General features: G+C 42.3%; 1 protein-coding gene across 2 annotated transcripts; it reads left to right on the top strand.

Annotated features, from left to right (window-relative positions):
* The first annotated feature begins 1612 nt into the window (after positions 1–1612).
* rspry1 (ring finger and SPRY domain containing 1) lies at positions 1613–18038 on the top strand. 2 transcript variants are annotated; one of them, XM_084477919.1, is made up of 15 exons: positions 1613–1956; positions 2792–3151; positions 3806–3858; positions 6748–6860; positions 7122–7248; positions 9743–9801; positions 10552–10618; positions 10988–11119; positions 11636–11751; positions 12249–12392; positions 12729–12840; positions 13413–13515; positions 14580–14732; positions 14860–14964; positions 15371–18038. In XM_084477919.1, the coding sequence occupies exons 2-15, from the start codon at positions 2886–2888 to the stop codon at positions 15465–15467; spliced, it is 1647 nt and encodes a 548-aa protein (XP_084334045.1). In that variant the 5' UTR covers positions 1613–1956; positions 2792–2885; the 3' UTR covers positions 15468–18038. The 2 variants fall into 2 exon arrangements, with proteins under 2 accessions (XP_084334045.1, XP_084334044.1); XM_084477918.1 differs by having other exon boundaries at positions 2524–3151.
* Positions 18039–18172: the final 134 nt, after the last annotated feature.

Here is an 18172-nt window from a genome sequence, read left to right as displayed (position 1 = left end):
CGGCAGAGTTGATGTAAACACCAGCCTAACGTTGCGGAGTCAAGGTAATGGATGTACTGCAGTACAGCAGCATGTGGAAAAGTTAAGCCAGCAGCATTTATTTTATTGAGATATTCAGTCAGTCATTGGGAAGACTTATATCGTCTAAAAACATGTTTTGTTGCTGATTTGACGAGAGGTGTGCTGGCGGTGATCGCTACGTCACACGTGTTGGTGGCTGAAGGTGCTTTCAAAACGATATTGTATTAAGTTTAATTCATGCTTTTTTCCCCCCCTTAATTGAATAGACACTGCCAGGAATGTCATCTGTTGAGGACCACCAGGGAAACCATAACCAAGCACCGGCATGCTTCAATGCAGGAAATCCCGTTTTTTCGTGCATGATTTCGGTGAATCCCGACACGTCCCCGGCGAGGCGAGGCGTGGTGAGCCCCTGGTTCAGGACCACCTCGGGGGAGTACGGGGCGCTGCGGCCGACCCACGACAGCTCTCCGTGCACCTACCACCCTCTGACACAGACCTTCTCCAGAGACCTGGGGCAGTGCGGCATGTACCGGGACAACTGCTTCAACACGGCTCTGGACAGAAGCCGGGTACATGATGGCCACACGTTGTAGCACAAATGATGCATTCTAGTTCAACTAGTTTGAAAACTATTAACAGATACAGAATGCAGTATCTTGTTATTTGTTTTTGCCGTGTTGAAAACTACCCTAAACCATTGTAAACTTGTACAATGTTGAATACTCTACTTGAATACTACTAATGTTGGACTATACATCTAATATTGTGAGCTTTTTGTGCTTACATTTTCATTAATCAGAAATTGTTCATCTATATCAGCCTATTACGGTTCATCAGCAGATTTGTTTAGTAATTGTTTGGGCCTATGCCTATAGCACTGCCGTCTATTGTAGACTATTATTAAAGAGTCTACAGTCTTGGTGTAATCACATAAAGTTATGATTCTTTCAAACTGTATTAAACAACATATCAATAAACATGGCTGAATACATCAGGTCTCATTAGTTCCAAATCACTGCCATTTCCTCTTTCTAAAACTCATTCAAATGTGTTTTTAATCCATTCATAACTAACGATCATCGTGCATTACAATCAGTGGTACCTCAGGGATGATACCGTTTAGGTGAGATTTATATATAAGATAGAACTAGAAATACAAAAATATTTCGTTAGATCTAGTTTTTTTAATTGCTTGGTGTAAAATCATTTCAACGTCTCAAGTCAACGTCTGACAGATGTAATTAAATAAATAATAAAATAAAGCCAATAAAGCTTGCCAAAATACTTTGGCAATGTACCGACCCATGAATATTGACAATAACGATATGCAAAGTAGGCCAAAAACACAAAAGCACAATAAAGGTTGAAACTGACAAATAAAATGTCACAGTTACAGTAAATATATATAAAACCAAAAACAAAACACATTTGCCCTACAAGTACAAATTGCCAACTCATGTGATTGTGATCAGGTACACCACAAAGCCTTGATGCAACAGTTGTGGTAGTGACTCCTTTGTATGGTATTTGTTTGGAGAACAGTAACGTTACACACCCCTAGTCGTCAGCCGCCCAGCCTCCGCATCCACATCCTACTGGAGCTGAAGCTACGGAACTTAGCTTGCGCCGCTAGCCTTATAGTGTATGTGTACCTACACGAAACGCTTGCTACCGTCAAGTGAAATTATTATTGTGTAATAATATCGAAGCGTACATAGTCACAGATATTTGAACTGTACGAAATTACAAACATGATGACTGAATAGTCAGTTGTTAAATCGTTACGCGTAGAAAATTGCTACCGATCCTAGCTAACTTGTGTAGCTTGCTAACATCATAACCAAGAGTCTGCTGAACCCTACATTATACACTTTGGGCTACTTCAAGCTACACCCCTTGGTGGATTCCGTTTGAACACGTATATCTCACAGAGTAAGTAATGCTCTTTGGCAAAGATGTTAGTTGCATTATTTGTGTTAACGTAATAATAAGCCCGGGTGTAAGGTGGGACTGACATTTTATTTCTGCTTACACGCCTCTTTCACTTTACAAGCTCACTGGGTGGCTAGCTAACCATCGGAATAAGTTTATGCTTTTTAAACCACACTTGATGTGCAATCATTATACCGTAACGGTGTTCATGTTAAGTTATTAGCCAATGAAGAGATCTGACTGCCCTCGACATTTTTATATAGTTAGTATCTTACATTAATGATGGAAGCTTGAATAGTGTTTAATGTGATTAATGCTTTACTTCATGATCATATGATATTCATATGTGTTACATCGGTACAGCTTTCACCGTACTGTGACAGGGTGAGAAAAGCAAGACTTGCTTAGGAGGTCTTTAAAGGATCAAATATGTGAACACGATGAGTTGGCTACATTGTTATATATGTCTACAGTTAAGTGTGGACAACGCAGAACTCGGACTATGAGCAAAATGAAGGTGGTATACCTTTTTGCTAATATTTTCATGGTTCTCTCTGTTATTCTCAGGTGTGGGAGACAGTGGGGAAAGTTGGACCCTGTGTCGGTAACATCTATGATATCTAGAGCTCTGTCAATTGCATTTCACCAGCTTGTCACAGCCCATTTAACCAACCATAACGAGTATTGAAAGGAGCAAAGAATTTGGCTTCCCCGCTAGGCCACGCTATGATCAGCGCCACTGATCCCACCTGGTCGATTGGGACAAGACTCCCACACAACCAAGCGCTCCAAATGATATGATAGTAGCAGCTTGGATCACTTTCTGTGCCTGCAGGAGCCTTGTGCAGGTTCTGCTCTTCCTTTCCTCCTCAAAACCCCCTCGTTCATTCTGGGAGACCCTCGCCAGGGCCGTCTCCGGCACAGTAACTATGGGTAACAGCTGTGTGTGCCGAGAGGACAGTGACTTGGAGGACCACTACCACGGGTCATCGAGGGCCGTCCGAGGGCAGGCCCGACGGGTGGATCAGGGAACGGGAGCCGCCGTAGACACTAGCGAGACCAGAAGCAGCCGCCCGAGGGACCCGGTGAGACCACCGCGCCGCGGGCGTGGACCCCATGAGCCAAGACGGAAGAAACAGAACGTAGACGGGCTGGTGCTGGACACACTTTCTGTCATCAGAACTCTTGTGGACAAGTAAGTGAAGAACAAGTATCCTCACAATCATCACAATTTCCAGTAGTTTTGTCTTGCAGCTCATAATCCCAAAGTACTCATAATCAGCGACTTTGACTCATGGGCTGCTAAGTGCATTAGGTTTGATACCGCAGCTTAAAGCAGCTTTTCCCTTGAAATGTGATTTTTGATTTGCCTGGGAAAGTTAATGTCGAACAGATACAGATTATTTTATTGATCCCAGAGGAAATAATTTAACTGTTGCTAATCTCAAATCAGAAATGTCAAAGTTAATATAACTAGCACAACTAGCAAAATAAACATAAAATACTGAAGCTGTTTTAAATATATCATCAGTCAATTAATAAATGTATGAACGTAATGTTGCTGCAGCAGTAACATGAAATACTATTTGTTGACCTAGCTGATGAATGTGTTGGATGTTTACGGTGTATTCTTTGTCCAAGCATCGTCATTGTATTATTTAATTGCCTGAAATTGTTGACAGTTTAGGTATTATTTAGGCTACATAATGATAGGAAAGCACCTAGGAATAGGCTATAAGTGGTTGTACTTCTCAGATTACATGGGTTAGTGTAAGTATGGTAGTATGTGTATGTGGGGGCAATACAAAGCCCATATGAAGCTAATATTCTCCTGTGTCTTGTTTTGTAGTGAACAAGAGCCCCCCTACTCCATGATCACCTTGCATGAGATGGCAGAAACAGGTGAGAAAGATGTGTGGGGGCATACGATGGTAAACCCGTCAATAATTTACTACCCGGGAATTGCGACACTCTGGGCAGGAGTGTTTTGATTGTGATATGTTAAATGAACCTGTGTTCCAATATGACAAGTAGTAGCGTGTTTGTGTATGTGGGTATGCATCCCTTGGTATTATGCATGTGAGCACAGGCAGTAATGTGGGACGATCACCGTTCAGGCAGCAGTGCTCCTCTCTATAAAGTCATAATTTTCTCATTATTTCTACAATAAAGGTAAATTACTGAATAAATTGACCTTCACTAAATAATAGCCTAACTAATATGCAATTAAACCAGAGACATCTCACGTTTCAATTAGTTCCCAATGGATTAAAAGTGATACAGTTCTGTTTAGTAGTGTATCCCACTAGCTCTAGGTAAAAAAACTGAATAAGAATAAGAAGAAGTTTATAATACCGTGATTCATTTGCTCTGCAGATAAGATCTGGCTCCCCTCCCCATACAAAAACATTTCTGTCCGGTACGAGATAGCTCGACCAACCACAACAGTTTATTTAATATGATACAGGATAAATACGATGACGGTGCCGCAGAGGCATTTTCAACAACAACAAAGATGGCTGTCGCTGATGTAGAGCGGTCTGTTGAATCTGCTATCGAGACAGTGTTAAACAAACTGGTCGGTATAGTTACACTAAAAGAAGAACAAACGACTGCACTAGTAGAAGTGGTGATTTCTCTAAGACTGCAAGGGAAGCTCAGCTTCCCCTAAAATTTCAAAAAATTAAATGGTCAAATATATACTGTTGTGTTAACATTTTATTGACTAAAAATGCGTTAGAACACGTCCATCTCGAAGACGAGCTCGTTCAGAATCAGCTGCTTATCGCAGGTCGACTGACTCGATTTCCTTCTCGTACATTCCCGTAGCGTCACAGTTGGGGCTGGGCGATTAATCAAATTTTGATCGTGATTTCGATTTCAGAGTGAAACGATCACCAAATGAATATAATCGAGTTGAAACGATTTAATATATATGTATATATATTTTTTTAAATTGAAATTGCAGAACAGCTGGATTCATATCTGGACGTTATTTTCTATTTGACCATTTTGTGTATATTTTTTAAGGGGAAATTTCAAAGTTCTCATTTACAAAGTGTTTTTTTTGGAGAGAAATTATGAATAAATGCATCATGTTTTCAAACTCAAAAATAATCGTTTGAATAATCGAGATTTCAATATTGACCAAAATAATCGTGATTATGATTTTTTCCATAATCGAGCAGCCCTAGTCACAGTGCATTTGCCTGTTGAAGCTCAGCGTCCATCCACTTCAATGGGGCTGCATAGAACAGCTTTTTTTAGTGCGTCGAAAGTCGACGGTCATTGGATAATGCTTATGTTCCTCCCACGGACGCTCAGTGTCTCTGGGGGTGAATGGAGGAGTGGGCTGGTCTGGGCGCTGCGTGATGATTGGAGGGTCTGCGATAGACTGAGTTGACGTTTGATTGACAGCGATTTTGAACTATAAAAAGTCGCTGGAGCTCTCTTCATTCCTCCGTCCCATCGCGGATTTTGCAAGCGAGTCGAAAGACGATCTGCAACCTATTTCTTGATATTTGCTTGGCGAAATTGCTAGACAATTTTCATCGTACATTTCATACACTTATTCACACACTTCGTTGCTTCAGTTTAACATTATTCCCACATTTCCTTGTTCAAGTTTAATATCGTTTTGGTAATTAGCTATCACTTTGATTCAGGGAGCCTGAGGTCTGTATTCAGATCAGGACTTGCAGGGTGACAGGGGAAAGCTGTGTGATTTCTTGGTGTTCCTTAAAGACATGGAGTTGGGCAGTGCAATGCCTCAGCTTTACAAACTGTTTTCATTAGTGGCAACAATTAGAGCTACATCTGCAGGTGTAGAAAGGAGCTTCTCCTGCTTAAAGCGGCTCGAGTCCTACACCAATAACGCAATGGGCCAAGGCCGTTTAAGCAGCCTAGCTCTGCTGGCCATTGAGAGGACACTGGTCAAGTCAGTGGAAAAGACAGGTAGTTGGTATGACAAAGCATTTCCTTGAAAAGGAACAGAGCATAATTTACACACATATATATATATATATACAGAGAGCATAATTTACACACATATATATATATATATATATATATATATATATATATATATATATATATATATATATATTTATATGATGTAGGCCGAAAATGAGCTTCCCCTCTTTGAAAGACCAGCAGCTGCCACTGACTAGTAGCTTTTGTTGAGAAGAAGAAAAAATGTTGTTGCTCAATGCAGCATCACCCGCTTTGTTGTTATGATTTGTTGTAGGCCTATCCAATTGCGTCCAGAGGCATTTTGGTCTGTGCCCATTGGGGATGCTCCTTGGAAATCGGAAAGAGGTTCCATTTTGGCGATGCCAGGCTAGCATCCCTTATACTGATGTTTAACTCGGGATTGATTATTTTAAGCCAGCCGTCTTCTCTGTGAGGCAAAGCCAACAACAATCCTTCCTCCCGCGAATGATCATGTCTTAATTCAGAGTGTGCACAGAGAGGAGGGGCTATTCACGGATGGTCTGTTGGTGACAGAGAGAGGGAGAGAGAGATGGCGAGAGAGATAGCGAATCAATGTGTTGTGCACAGCTCTACAATGAAATAAGATTTTGCCCATTTAAAGAAAAAAAAAAGTATGTATGGGAACCATCATCGGTCGTTGATGGCATCGTTACTTCACTGCATCATCAAACTACATCCTTTGTTATTGTTTGATTGAGAATATATATACTGTTATTCAATTGTTATGCGTTTGTGTTATGGTTCTAGACCTCTCCCGGCTCATTTCTGACCCATCAAATGTAATAATGTCTCTCCTAGACGATGGCTGGCTAGAGGTTGTGCAGTCTCTAATCCGAGTGATTCCATTGGACGATCCCCTGGGTCCTGCAGTGATTACCCTTCTGCTCGACGAGTGCCCCTTACCCACCAAGGTGAGTACCTGCTGCATATTTGATGGAGATAGTAATGAAGGATTAAAGAGGGATGCAAAAAGGGGTCCAGATGATCCGTAGTAGTAGTTGTAGTTGTAGTGGTAGTAGTAGTAACTTTATTGGCCCCTTGTGGCAGTTGGGTTTGCGGCACAGTCGCACTTCATGACAGAACATCAGACATATGTGGCGACAACTCCTGTAAAAATGTGTGTTTCTGTGCCGTAGACGACCTCGGGTTCTCAATGTGGTCTTTGTTTGTAGGATGCCCTCCAGAAGCTGTCAGACATGTTGAGTCTGAGCTCCACCGTGGCGCGTCAGGACGCTCTCAGCCCAGCGAAACACAGGAACACCACCGCTGTCCTGGGCTGCCTGGCAGAGAAACTGGCTGGTACGACACGCACGCGCACGCACATTTCCCTCAGGCGCTCACAGGCACATGACCAGTAGCACAAACACACCACATGAGCACATGACCACACACACATAATAACACATGACTGGACACACTGACATTCCCTGGACCTAACAGCTCCTCCAAGTGGTGCGTGGTGTTTACAGCACACCAACGTGGACACACAGGCACATGCAAAGTATGCCTAGCTCCAGATCAGGGGGAATAAGCTGATTTTGTTGGATTTGGCTTGGCTTCTCTAGATAATGACAGAGCCTGGAGTACTTTCAGATGCAATGGTCGAGTCAGCTACAAGATAATATTACAGAGTTGTTGTACAGCAATAGATTCTCAAGGAGCCTATGCTGGCCACAGTGTAGCTCCACATCTCTAAGGCTGCAGTAATCTGTCATTCATTGGTTTGCTATATATATTCACTTATAGCTGGAAAAATAGGTCAAATGTGGACTGCTACTTATTTAATCTTTAGAGTTCTGTCTACACACGTGGTAAAAAGAATATGCAGAGTATTGTGCATCAAGAAGGGAAGCTCACTGGGTTAGCATTTGCTTTCCGTTAGCAGCTTCCATTGACTTGCAGAGTTACAGTTGCCTAGCTCCTGTTCTTGTAAGGGGAATATACTTTTAATTACGTTCCAAGGATTTCTAATATGTTATGAATAGTCTCTTATTAAAGGGGTGATATCATCCTTTTTTCAACTTTTCTCTTTGCGTTAGACTGTTATATGACGTATGTACAGTATAAATGTTTTACGTCTGCCAAGTCCGAGCCAGGGGGAGTATTTACACCCACGAGAAGAACGCCCCTCAATAAGTGCGTGAAACAGCTTGGCCGTGTCCCAATTCAGGGGTTGCATCCTTCGAAGGACGCATTTGAAGACCGCATACGTCACAGCGGCGCGTCAAGTGCTGTCCCATTTCGAAGGGTCCTTCGAATGCGGCCGAGATATGCAGCCTTCGTTTCCCGGATTTGAAGGACGCATCGGATGCATCCTTCACGGCCCAACGTATCCCAACATTCATTGCGCGTTGGATATTTTTTCAGAAATGGCGCGGAGAGAGCGGAAGCAGCAGCTGCAGCGAATACATATTTAATGACAAAACTATGTAAAAACATTTTTTTTATATAAAAGTAAGGTTGGGACCATTTTAAATATGTAACTTTATTGTCAAAGTTCAATGACATTAACGCTAGACATATAACGTTAAACTAATTAATGTTAAGCCAACGTCCTCTCTTCCTCTTCACCCGGCGGTGAATCTTCTCCCACTCCTCCAATAAAAGATAAAACATAACCAATACAATTATGATTTCTGGCTCCATAGTTCTCCTCCGCTGTCCGGTTTGAACCGCAGCTGTCAGGGTTGCTAGGAGACAGGAGCGGCGCGTGGTCACGCAAGGTAAAGGACGTTAACGGCTGGTTACGCAATCCGGAAATGCTCCGTAGGCTAGACCGTCCCATTCCATCCAACGCTCGTTCGGCCTTCGATGCAGCCTTCGCGGTCTACGAAGGCTGCAGCCCCTGAATTGGGACACGGACCACGTTTGCACTCAAACTTTACTTCCATAGCAGTGTGACGTCAGACTGTTCAGTGCTGAAGTGCAGAAGTTGCACCTCCCGGCTACCCTTAATGTTTAAAACTTCTCTGTGTGTGAATTCGCCGACGCACGTGCAAAACGTTCGACCAATCGCAGCAGACTGGGCTACTCGGGAGGGGGTTCTTAATGCGACATGATACAAATCAGTCCGTTTTGAAAGACGCTGAAATTGATTTTGCATAAATGAACAGTGTGAGAATAATAAGGGTTATTTTTTACATACAGGCATGTAACCCTATTCTAGTAGTACCCCGCCCCCCCCCTATGTGCGTTCAAACCAAACGCGACAGGACGACACAAAGTCAACATAGAGACGCGAATCAGTTGACATTTGTCGCTAGAAAAACCTGCGGCATGATTTGACTCGTGGCGCGGCATGAACGCCCTGTCACGGGCAAGCGCGGTCATGAGGATTTTCAGCGCGACACGACGCGACCCTTTCGCTCAAGTTGAAATATTTGAACTTTGCTACGGCAGTTGCATGATGACAGCCAATCAGCGTTCACTCCCTGAGTGACGTAACGTAACAGCCAATTGGCGTTCAACCGGCCAACCGTTCCCTGCAGTCCGGAGTGAACCGCAGCATGGAGGAGAAGAGAGGAGAGTGATTGTTGCCGTTTGCGACTCCCGGAGCTCTATATATAATATACCTGTGATGCGCCGCTGACAAGTTACCCTCCTCGTAGACGACCCAGCCAGAAGCAGCTGATCATATAATTGCGCCAGCAGTGCATCACAAGTGGCCGTATAGGCACAGCACCAGAAATAATGAAGAATTCTCAGTTTAAAATAGTAATGCGTTTGTAATGGTGGCTTGATGTTTGACGGAGCCACCCTTTCTTTAAGAATGTCATGTTATTATTTCTCTTAGGACCCGCTAGTATCGGACTACTGAGCCCTGGAACCCTGGAATATCTTCTGGAGAGCCTGGTGAGTGTGTACACCACTCACTCACTTTTAACATGTACCCTATTGGTAGAGACACTATGGATTAAGATTGACCACTTACACATATTTGCCTCATTTCCACAGTCATTATTTATATTGACCTATCAAAATAGGTATATATTTTAGAAATGAAGACTGCATTAGTGTATTAGCATTAGCCTAGTGTAGAAAATGAAAAGGTAATTCAAGTAACCTCTACAAGCGAAGAAAATAATAACTTTTTCCCTCCGCCCCTCAAATAAGTCCTTCAAAAACAACACAATGCTTGAAGAAGCTGGATTTAAGTTAACCAGATATGTCAAGTCAGAATTCAGGGAATGCCAGAATTTTTGATTTCAAGTACTACAATTAGACTACTCAGTTCAGTTACCATGGCGACTCAGGCTGTGAGCCTCACCCAGAGGAAACCTTTTGTTAGTTGGTCCATTGATTTAGTTAATGGCAACAAGCAGCTTTATATGGTTATTTAAAACTGTTGTATTCCATGCATTTTTTTGTGTGATGTGTCTAAATTGAAGTAAAGGCAATTTATATATACACACTTAATACATTTTATTATTAATTTCACTATTAATAAGTGAATTAAAGCATTGTAGGCACTACTATATTCTGTATGACATGGTACTCTCAACTTCTATTTTCCGTATGACATGGTACTCTCAACTTCCATATTATAGTGAAAGCACTAGCCTCTATTTCCCTTCACTCTTGCCTTTCTGTTTGGTTTTCCAGAGCTCGGAGGCCCACCCTACAGTCATGCTGTTTGCGCTCATTGCTTTGGAGAAGTTCTCCCAGACCAGTAAGTTCAAACACTATAACTCTTGCTCAACACAGTGTACTGCTGTATTTCACATTGATAGGCCTTCCCTTTTTGCGCTGGTTTCACACGGTTTCATTTACAACTTCAAGTCAGCACCTGACTTGAGAGAGCACCACTCTTATCCCACACCCTTGCCACTTCACTATCCTGCCCCTTGTGGATTAGCCAGGCTATGTGTGTGGAAGTACAGGGTTAGTGAAATGGTGGGTAACTCAGAATTTTATGTTTGATGGCCTGTGGTGACAGTTATAAATACAAAATCAATTATCAACTCAGGAACAAACATCAATTCCAATTCGCACACAGAATATCCAATCTCCACCCAATGTTTTCTCCTCCTGTGTCCAGGTGAAAACAAGCTGACCGTGTGTGACTCGTGTATCAGTGACCGTCTGGCTGTTCTGGAGCTGTGGGCGGAGCAGGCGGACTACCTGAAGAGACAGGTTGGGTTCTGCTCCCAGTGGAGTCTGGACAACCTCTGTGAGTAACCCTTCTGGGTGGATTGTGGGGCCTCAGAGTAACTTGAATAGACTGTGTTGATTAAAATGTGTATTTTGTACTCAACAAATTAAAGGGTTTTAAATGGTGTGACACTAAATTGTTTAATAGTTGAATAGTATAATGTGTTTTCCACAAGTTGGCCGTAATGCCACATACCTTTTGACTAGGGGTGCACGATAAACAACAACCAAATAACAGAGATCCAACAAGAAACGTTAGCAGGCAATAAAAAAGCCTCCTCTGTAGCTTGGAATTACTTTGACTTTAAGCAAACAGATGTTGCTCAAGCTCTGCAAACCATGCAGAGCTTGTTTTGTATTAATTAATGTATTCATTTTGGGACATCGAAATCAATATCTATATCTCAATAATGATGAAACATATCGTGATATCATACATTGTCAAAATGTTCTCTTAAGCTCTTATTGTGACTACATACCTTCCCAGATTTGCTGAATAATAGAAATTGACTTGTGCCTCTCTCTCTCCATCCAGTCCTGAAGGATAGTCGACAGTTCACCTACGAGAAGGTCAACCTCACGCACATCAACGCTATGCTGAACAGCAACGACGTCAGCGAGTACCTGAAGATCTCCCCTACAGGCCTGGAGGTGGGCCTTTGTGTTCCGCAGTCTGCTGTGTTGTACTAATATATGAACAAACATTCATTGTTTGCTTCTGCATACTGAGGGTGATGAAATTGAATTAATTATAATGTAAAAAAAAATAGAAATAGATGTTGCTCCCTGACTTGTAGAGTAAATGTGTAGCAGTCTGGCATAGCAACCAGATGTGTGGGTGGACATTCATAACCCATAATACTGTGAGTGCCCTTGAATAAATGGTTAAAAGACTAGGCCATGGATGGCGATTCTGGCAAAAGGGGAAACAGGACAGCAGTTAAAGTCTTCTAAAAGGACACTATCCAAGCTAAAACTAAAAAAACAACAACAACAGCCTAATACGCTAGAAGGTACCTATAATGGGGTCATAATTTGATTTTATTCTCTCTGCTCTTTCCGGTTTCTAAAATCCGTCTAATTGGATTTTGTTCTCTCTACATCCTCCTCCTCCTCCAATCACACACTCCCTCCTTTCCGCCCTGCAGGCGCGGTGCGACGCAGCATCCTTCGAGAGCGTGCGCTGTACGTTCTGCGTGGACTCTGGCGTGTGGTACTACGAGGTGACCGTCATCACCTCCGGGGTGATGCAGATTGGCTGGGCCACCAAGGACAGCAAGTTCCTCAACCACGTACGCTTAATCCATTCATCCATTTGTTTTATGTCTCGGCTGTCAGATAGGATCGATCATCATTGATCTCTGTGACATTAAGTAAATCTTTATAAAAAATGAGTTACACTTATTATTTAAAACAAGATTTTTACATCTTGTTTTATTAGAAGCTAAAATTATAGACCTATTTTTGCATGGCATATGTGTGGATTATAACATACCACCATGGCCACCGGTGAGAACTTTTTGAAGCACCTTTGATTACATATTTTATCGACATATTTATCGACTATGAGTCGGTTTTGTGTTTTTCTTGTATAAAAAAAGTTGTTTTTTGGTGTGTTTGTCCTACAGGAGGGTTACGGGATAGGAGATGATGAGTACTCGTGTGCGTACGATGGCTGCAGGCAGCTGATCTGGTACAACGCCCGCAGTAAAGCCCACTCTCACCCCTGCTGGAAGGAAGGTATAACGTCATTAAACAACGATATCTGTCAAATCGAATTCTAGGACTTTCACTCCAAGTACTTCTTAAAGGAGAACCAAACCCCAACACCACTTAGAGATTTGTTTGCATCAGATGACTACCCCTATAGGTTAAACGCATGCTGTTGCATGAATTAGATTGGATGATGTGGTTACTCAGTCACCTGTCCTGAAAAACCTGAAAGTATTTTACAGAAGGGGCAGCGGCTTTCGCTTTCCTTTTAACGATTGAAGATCCTGCCACAACCCCTTCTTAAAATGTACCGCCAAAACCTTGTTAACCCAATGCAAACCGTCATCTCGGTGGGATATTATAAACCAAGATCCTAGTGTTCTGCTCAAGATTTCTGCAGTGTCTTTCATGCAGCCACCATTTGGGGGTTTTGGACCCAATCCGCTTTAATTTCCTCCACTAAACCCATTGTCTGCAGTTCACTAACAGCCCTTGGCGTTGCCCTCTGGGTGGAACCAATAACACTGTATTCCGAGCCCAAGCCCACTCCATGCTTGTTTTTAATCCTATGCGTTTATTTTCTGCTTTGCTTGTTTCAGGTGATGCTGTGGGGTTCCTGTTGGACCTCAGCAAGAAGCAGATGATCTTTTCCTTGAATGGTCACCAGCTGCCCCCAGAAAAACAAGTCTTCTCCTCAGCCACGTATGCACACACACACACACTCTAACACAATTAATTTAGTTTGGGCAGCGGGCAGTGGCAATGATTGGGGGGCTGGGGGTGAATGGGTAAGGAGAGGTTCTACTTAAAAATAGTAGAATAAAAAAAAGAAAGAAGGAAATATATTTTATTTTAATTTATGATACATAAACATTGCTATTGTTGGATAACTCCCATTTAGATGCGTTTTCTTTGTATTAATGCTTAAGAAACAATAGTGCAGTGTATAGGAATACAGGAAGGAAGTCTCTTTCGGGTCAACTCTTGGTCCGAGTCCTGGCAGAGCTTAAAGCAGGTCTCACACCAGACGAGCGGTGAGCCGCGTCGCACAGTGTTGAGTAGTAGAAGGAAAATGAACCCGGATGATTCCAGTTAACTAGAATGGCTGCTGATGGATAATGGTTTTGAGGTGCTTGAAGTTATATGGCGGCTGTAGCGCCGGTGTGAGCGCTCTCATTAGAAACACGACCCGACTGTCGACCCTGTCTCTGAACTGGACACGAAGTTCCAGTTCAGAGACACCCCTCTAAATGAAAAAAACATACTATTCTGTGTAACAATGTATGTGTTGTATATTCATTAATTTATGTAATTGTACAATTCTGGATGAACGATCAGCAGAAAAGGAAACGGTTGGATATGCTGATCTTCCTTCAGAAGTTAAAATAACGCTTGAGGCCTTTTTGCAGCCCCGCTGCATACATACCCCTTTTGTGTTGCTTTATGCTACTTACTTTTCTTTTGCTGTTAATTTTGTTTGTTTGTTCTACATTTCCATATTTATATTAGTATAGAGTCCAAAATAGGTATTTATTCAAAACGTTGTAAGCTGTTGCCGCTAAAGAAAGATGACTTGTTAATTTATGTTTTTTTTTTCATCTAAAATAACTGATAAGAGTACTGTTTAAGTACCGGATTATCGATTACAGTAGTAGTATCGTTTAAGTCTTAACAATACCCATCCCTATGCATGGGCCTCTCAAACAGATGCCTACTATCCAGAGTGAACAACGGGAGCAACCCTCCTTCCCCTTCCTCTCCCCCAGGTCGGGCTTCTTTGCGGCGGCCAGCTTCATGTCCTACCAGCAGTGTGAGTTCAACTTTGGGGCCAAGCCATTCCGCCACGCGCCCCCCATCCGGTTCAGCACCTTCAACGACTTTGCTTCCCTGCTGCCCAACGAGAAGATCATCCTGCCCCGGTAGGACCACACGGCTCTTATGCAGGAGGAAGACCGATGTCTCTCACTGTCCAAGTGAACGATGTGTGTGTGAGATGTGCGTTCAGTTTGCTGTGTCGCTGAGCTGGTATTGTGTTGCCTCCACCAGACACCGTCGCCTGGCCCTGCTGAAGCAGGTGAGCATCCGGGACAACTGCTGTACGCTGTGCTGTGACATCATGGCCGACACAGAGCTACGCCCCTGTGGACACGGGTACGTTTTTGTGTGTGTGTGTGTGTGTGTGTGTGTGTGTGTGTGTGTGTGTGTGTGTGTGTGTGTGTGTGTGTGTGTGTGTGTGTGTGTGTGTGTGTGTGTGTGTGTGTGTGTGTGTGTGTGTGTGTGTGGTCGAGACATACGACTCAAACTGACATGCTGTAATAAGACTAGATGAAAGGGTGTGGATTGCCAGATGGGAAAGGCGGTTGTTTCAGCAGAACTACAGGACAGTAACAACCATTAAAAATATATATATATATTAAATAAGAATATAAAATAATAAAAATTATAAATGCTGCTTACATTAAAACTAAGCAGAAAAAAAAAAAATCGGATTAATTAATTTTAAAAAATGAAATCCTGTCTGCTTGTGTTGACGGTGTCTCTCTGTCTCTCTCCCCAGTGGTATATGCATGGAGTGTGCCTTACAGTTAGAGACCTGTCCGCTGTGCCGCCAGGACATCCAGACCCGCGTCAGACTGATTGCACACGTGTCCTGACACAGCCCCTGACGCCTCCCACCATGACACGCTCAGCCACCCCCTGGGCCCCGCTCCTCCACACCCCCGGGCCTGGGCACGGGTACCCGGGTACGGCCACGCTTGAATGGGAAGGGGAAGGGACAGGTGAGGGACATCGGGTTGGGGGAGGACAGGAGAGCCCGGACAAGGGTTGATGGGGCGGGGGGGGAGGGGTGGATACGTTGGAGCCTTTTCTGGAACTGCCCCAGCTCACTGCTGGCGAGAGGAAGATGTCCACAGTTAACCTGCTTGATTGATCTGGAACCAGAAGAAGAGAATGGGTGGAGCTTATTCAATCACATTACAAATGGCAAGATTTTTTTTTTCTATACTTGGAAGCCCCTTCTTTGAATGAGTGGTTATTCAAACAGCCCATAGACTACTGCTATTTACGCTGTGTGTGTGTGTGTGTGTGTGTGTGTGTGTGTGTGTGTGTGTGTGTGTGTGTGTGTGTGTGTGTGTGTGTGTGTTCGTTCCATGTCATTCCTGAGAAAGGTTAAGAAGGTTGAATCCATTCTCCTTAATAAACTCCTGCGTAATCTGTAGGTTAGATGGGCCATCTGACTTGATCACACTGTTTGTGTTGAGCCTGTGAGTGATAAAATATATCCAAGGTGCAATACTATATTATTTAAAATCACATTCAATCACCAAGGCCTCAAAACATTTCAGAAATCATAACATAATCATAGAAGCACAGTCACAGGCTTTGTTACTACACTATTGCAAAGAAAATGGCCTTTCACCGAAATCGTATTCATTGAAAAGGCCTCCTTACAAAACCTTTGTCATCTACATGGTATTTCCTGGAACTACAATTGGTATGAAAACATCATCCCACCAATGCAGCTCCATCATTTCCTCTGTGTCCTTTCAGCTTGTCATGGTCAGACAGATGCTACCTGCAGGCAGCCTGGTGAGATTAGGCAACATGTTTTAATTCATTGCCAATGATTAACTGAAAAGGCCTCCTAACAAAACCTTTGTCATCTATATGATATCTCCTTGAACTATAACTTTGTCAATGTGCGGTCTGCCATTAATGTCGATTTTGCATTGGCTACAGTTTATTGGGGTCACTAATTTATTAAGAAAGTAATTTGTACGAACCCCATGTGATGTTGCTGTCCCATGTGCTTTAAATAATTGTGCAATTTGATGTTGACACCTGGCTAGGTTACAGTAGGCTACAGGTAGTGGGCTATAGGAAGCCAGCGAGCTTTCAGTTGATGAGAGCAAAGAGCAGTTGGCATTTTGTGTTGTATCTGCCAATAAGTGAGCTGTTTAAGTATAGTGAATTTCAAATGATTTATTCAACTCTTATTTTTCATTCTACAGCCCCATACACAATATCAGTCAATGCATCACAAAAATTAAGGTACTAATTATGAACATTAAGTAAAAAGCTATCCCTATTGTATAATATAAACAAAAACAATACATCCTTTCACAGAGATGTAATCGTAGGAGAAGCGTTGCTCATATTAGTAATGATGAGTCGTCTCCTTATGTGTACCTGAGCATGGGTAGCAGGCTTATCTTCACTAGTACAAACTAATACCGTGCCCTGGTACATAAAAGAAGCAGACCCATGATTGGTTTTATGAGAGACAACGTTTGTCCTACGATTACACCTCTGTGAAAGGGGTCTTACCAGGACCCACTGTTGACTCTAAAGGCCTCTGTACATTGAGTCGTAGTGAGTATAGTATAATGCCATTTGATGCTACTTTACTAAAAACAACCTGCATTTACAAGCTTATGAATTGGATGAAGCTGAATTCAGAAAAATGTGTTAATATTCTTGAACATTTGCTGTCTCCATTTTCTCTCAATCAGTCGTCCTTTCTCTTGATTTTCTCATTTTCTACCCGGCCTCCTCCCTCGTTCTCTCCCGGCCTCCTCCCTCGTTCTCTCCCGGCCTCCTCCCTCGTTCTCTCCCGGCGTTGTTTACTTGAAAGACCTCTGGTTTGACTGAATATCGATTGTTGATATCTTTTTTTGATTTCCAATATGTTATATTAACACAATTATGATTGAAGAAAAATATATAACTTTGTAAAAGTGAAAAGCTTTATTGAATTGAGAGCTGGGAAAAGTTCTTAATGCCTACTATTTTTCTTTAATCAAATCATTTAGCTCAAACAATTGTTAATGGTTCCCAATCTTACAATATTGCATGTAATTGGTTTCTGAAACCATTCAAACAACTAGCGGGATTTCTATATATATGCATTTCTGAGAATGAAAAACACATGGTTATTGTTTGCTCTTTGAGCACATTTGTACATCCCAGAGCACCTTGAACATGGAAGAAAAAAATACAATTCATCTCTGGGGCAGAAAATATTAATTCAAGACTGTAAGAAAATGTGAGTTTTACTTAAGCATCTATATTGAATATTTTGGCCCTGGGTTTCCAAAGATGTGATTTATTAAAGAATTGTTGTTCCCTGGATTGTGATATTTGTAATAAATGTAAGTTCTGTTTGCTGGATTGCCCTTATTTTAAGTGGAAAAAAAAGGCATTTCATGACATAAACCCATGAGACCTGTAATGCAATGTTATGAACTGTAATATGCTGTATTATAAATGGAAAAAGAAAAGAAGTTGGCTATTTTATCATTATCATTTTTTACAAATGTATTTATTATTGATAATAAAATACATCACATGACGATAT

Source organism: Micromesistius poutassou, assembly GCF_964030765.1.
Source record: "Micromesistius poutassou genome assembly, chromosome: 13".
NCBI lineage: Eukaryota > Metazoa > Chordata > Actinopteri > Gadiformes > Gadidae > Micromesistius > Micromesistius poutassou.
The sequence above is the reverse complement of the archived record's forward strand: the minus strand, read 5'-3'. Positions and strand labels throughout refer to the sequence as shown.

Coding starts and splice junctions, on each gene's coding strand:
- rspry1 (XM_084477918.1), top strand. CDS start 2,754: ATGATAGTAGCAGCTTGGATCACTTTCTGTGCCTGCAGGAGCCTTGTG. Junction 6,861..7,121: donor AGTGCCCCTTACCCACCAAG/GTGAGTACCTGC, acceptor CTTTGTTTGTAG/GATGCCCTCCAGAAGCTGTC. Junction 14,965..15,370: donor CTACGCCCCTGTGGACACGG/GTACGTTTTTGT, acceptor CTCTCTCCCCAG/TGGTATATGCATGGAGTGTG.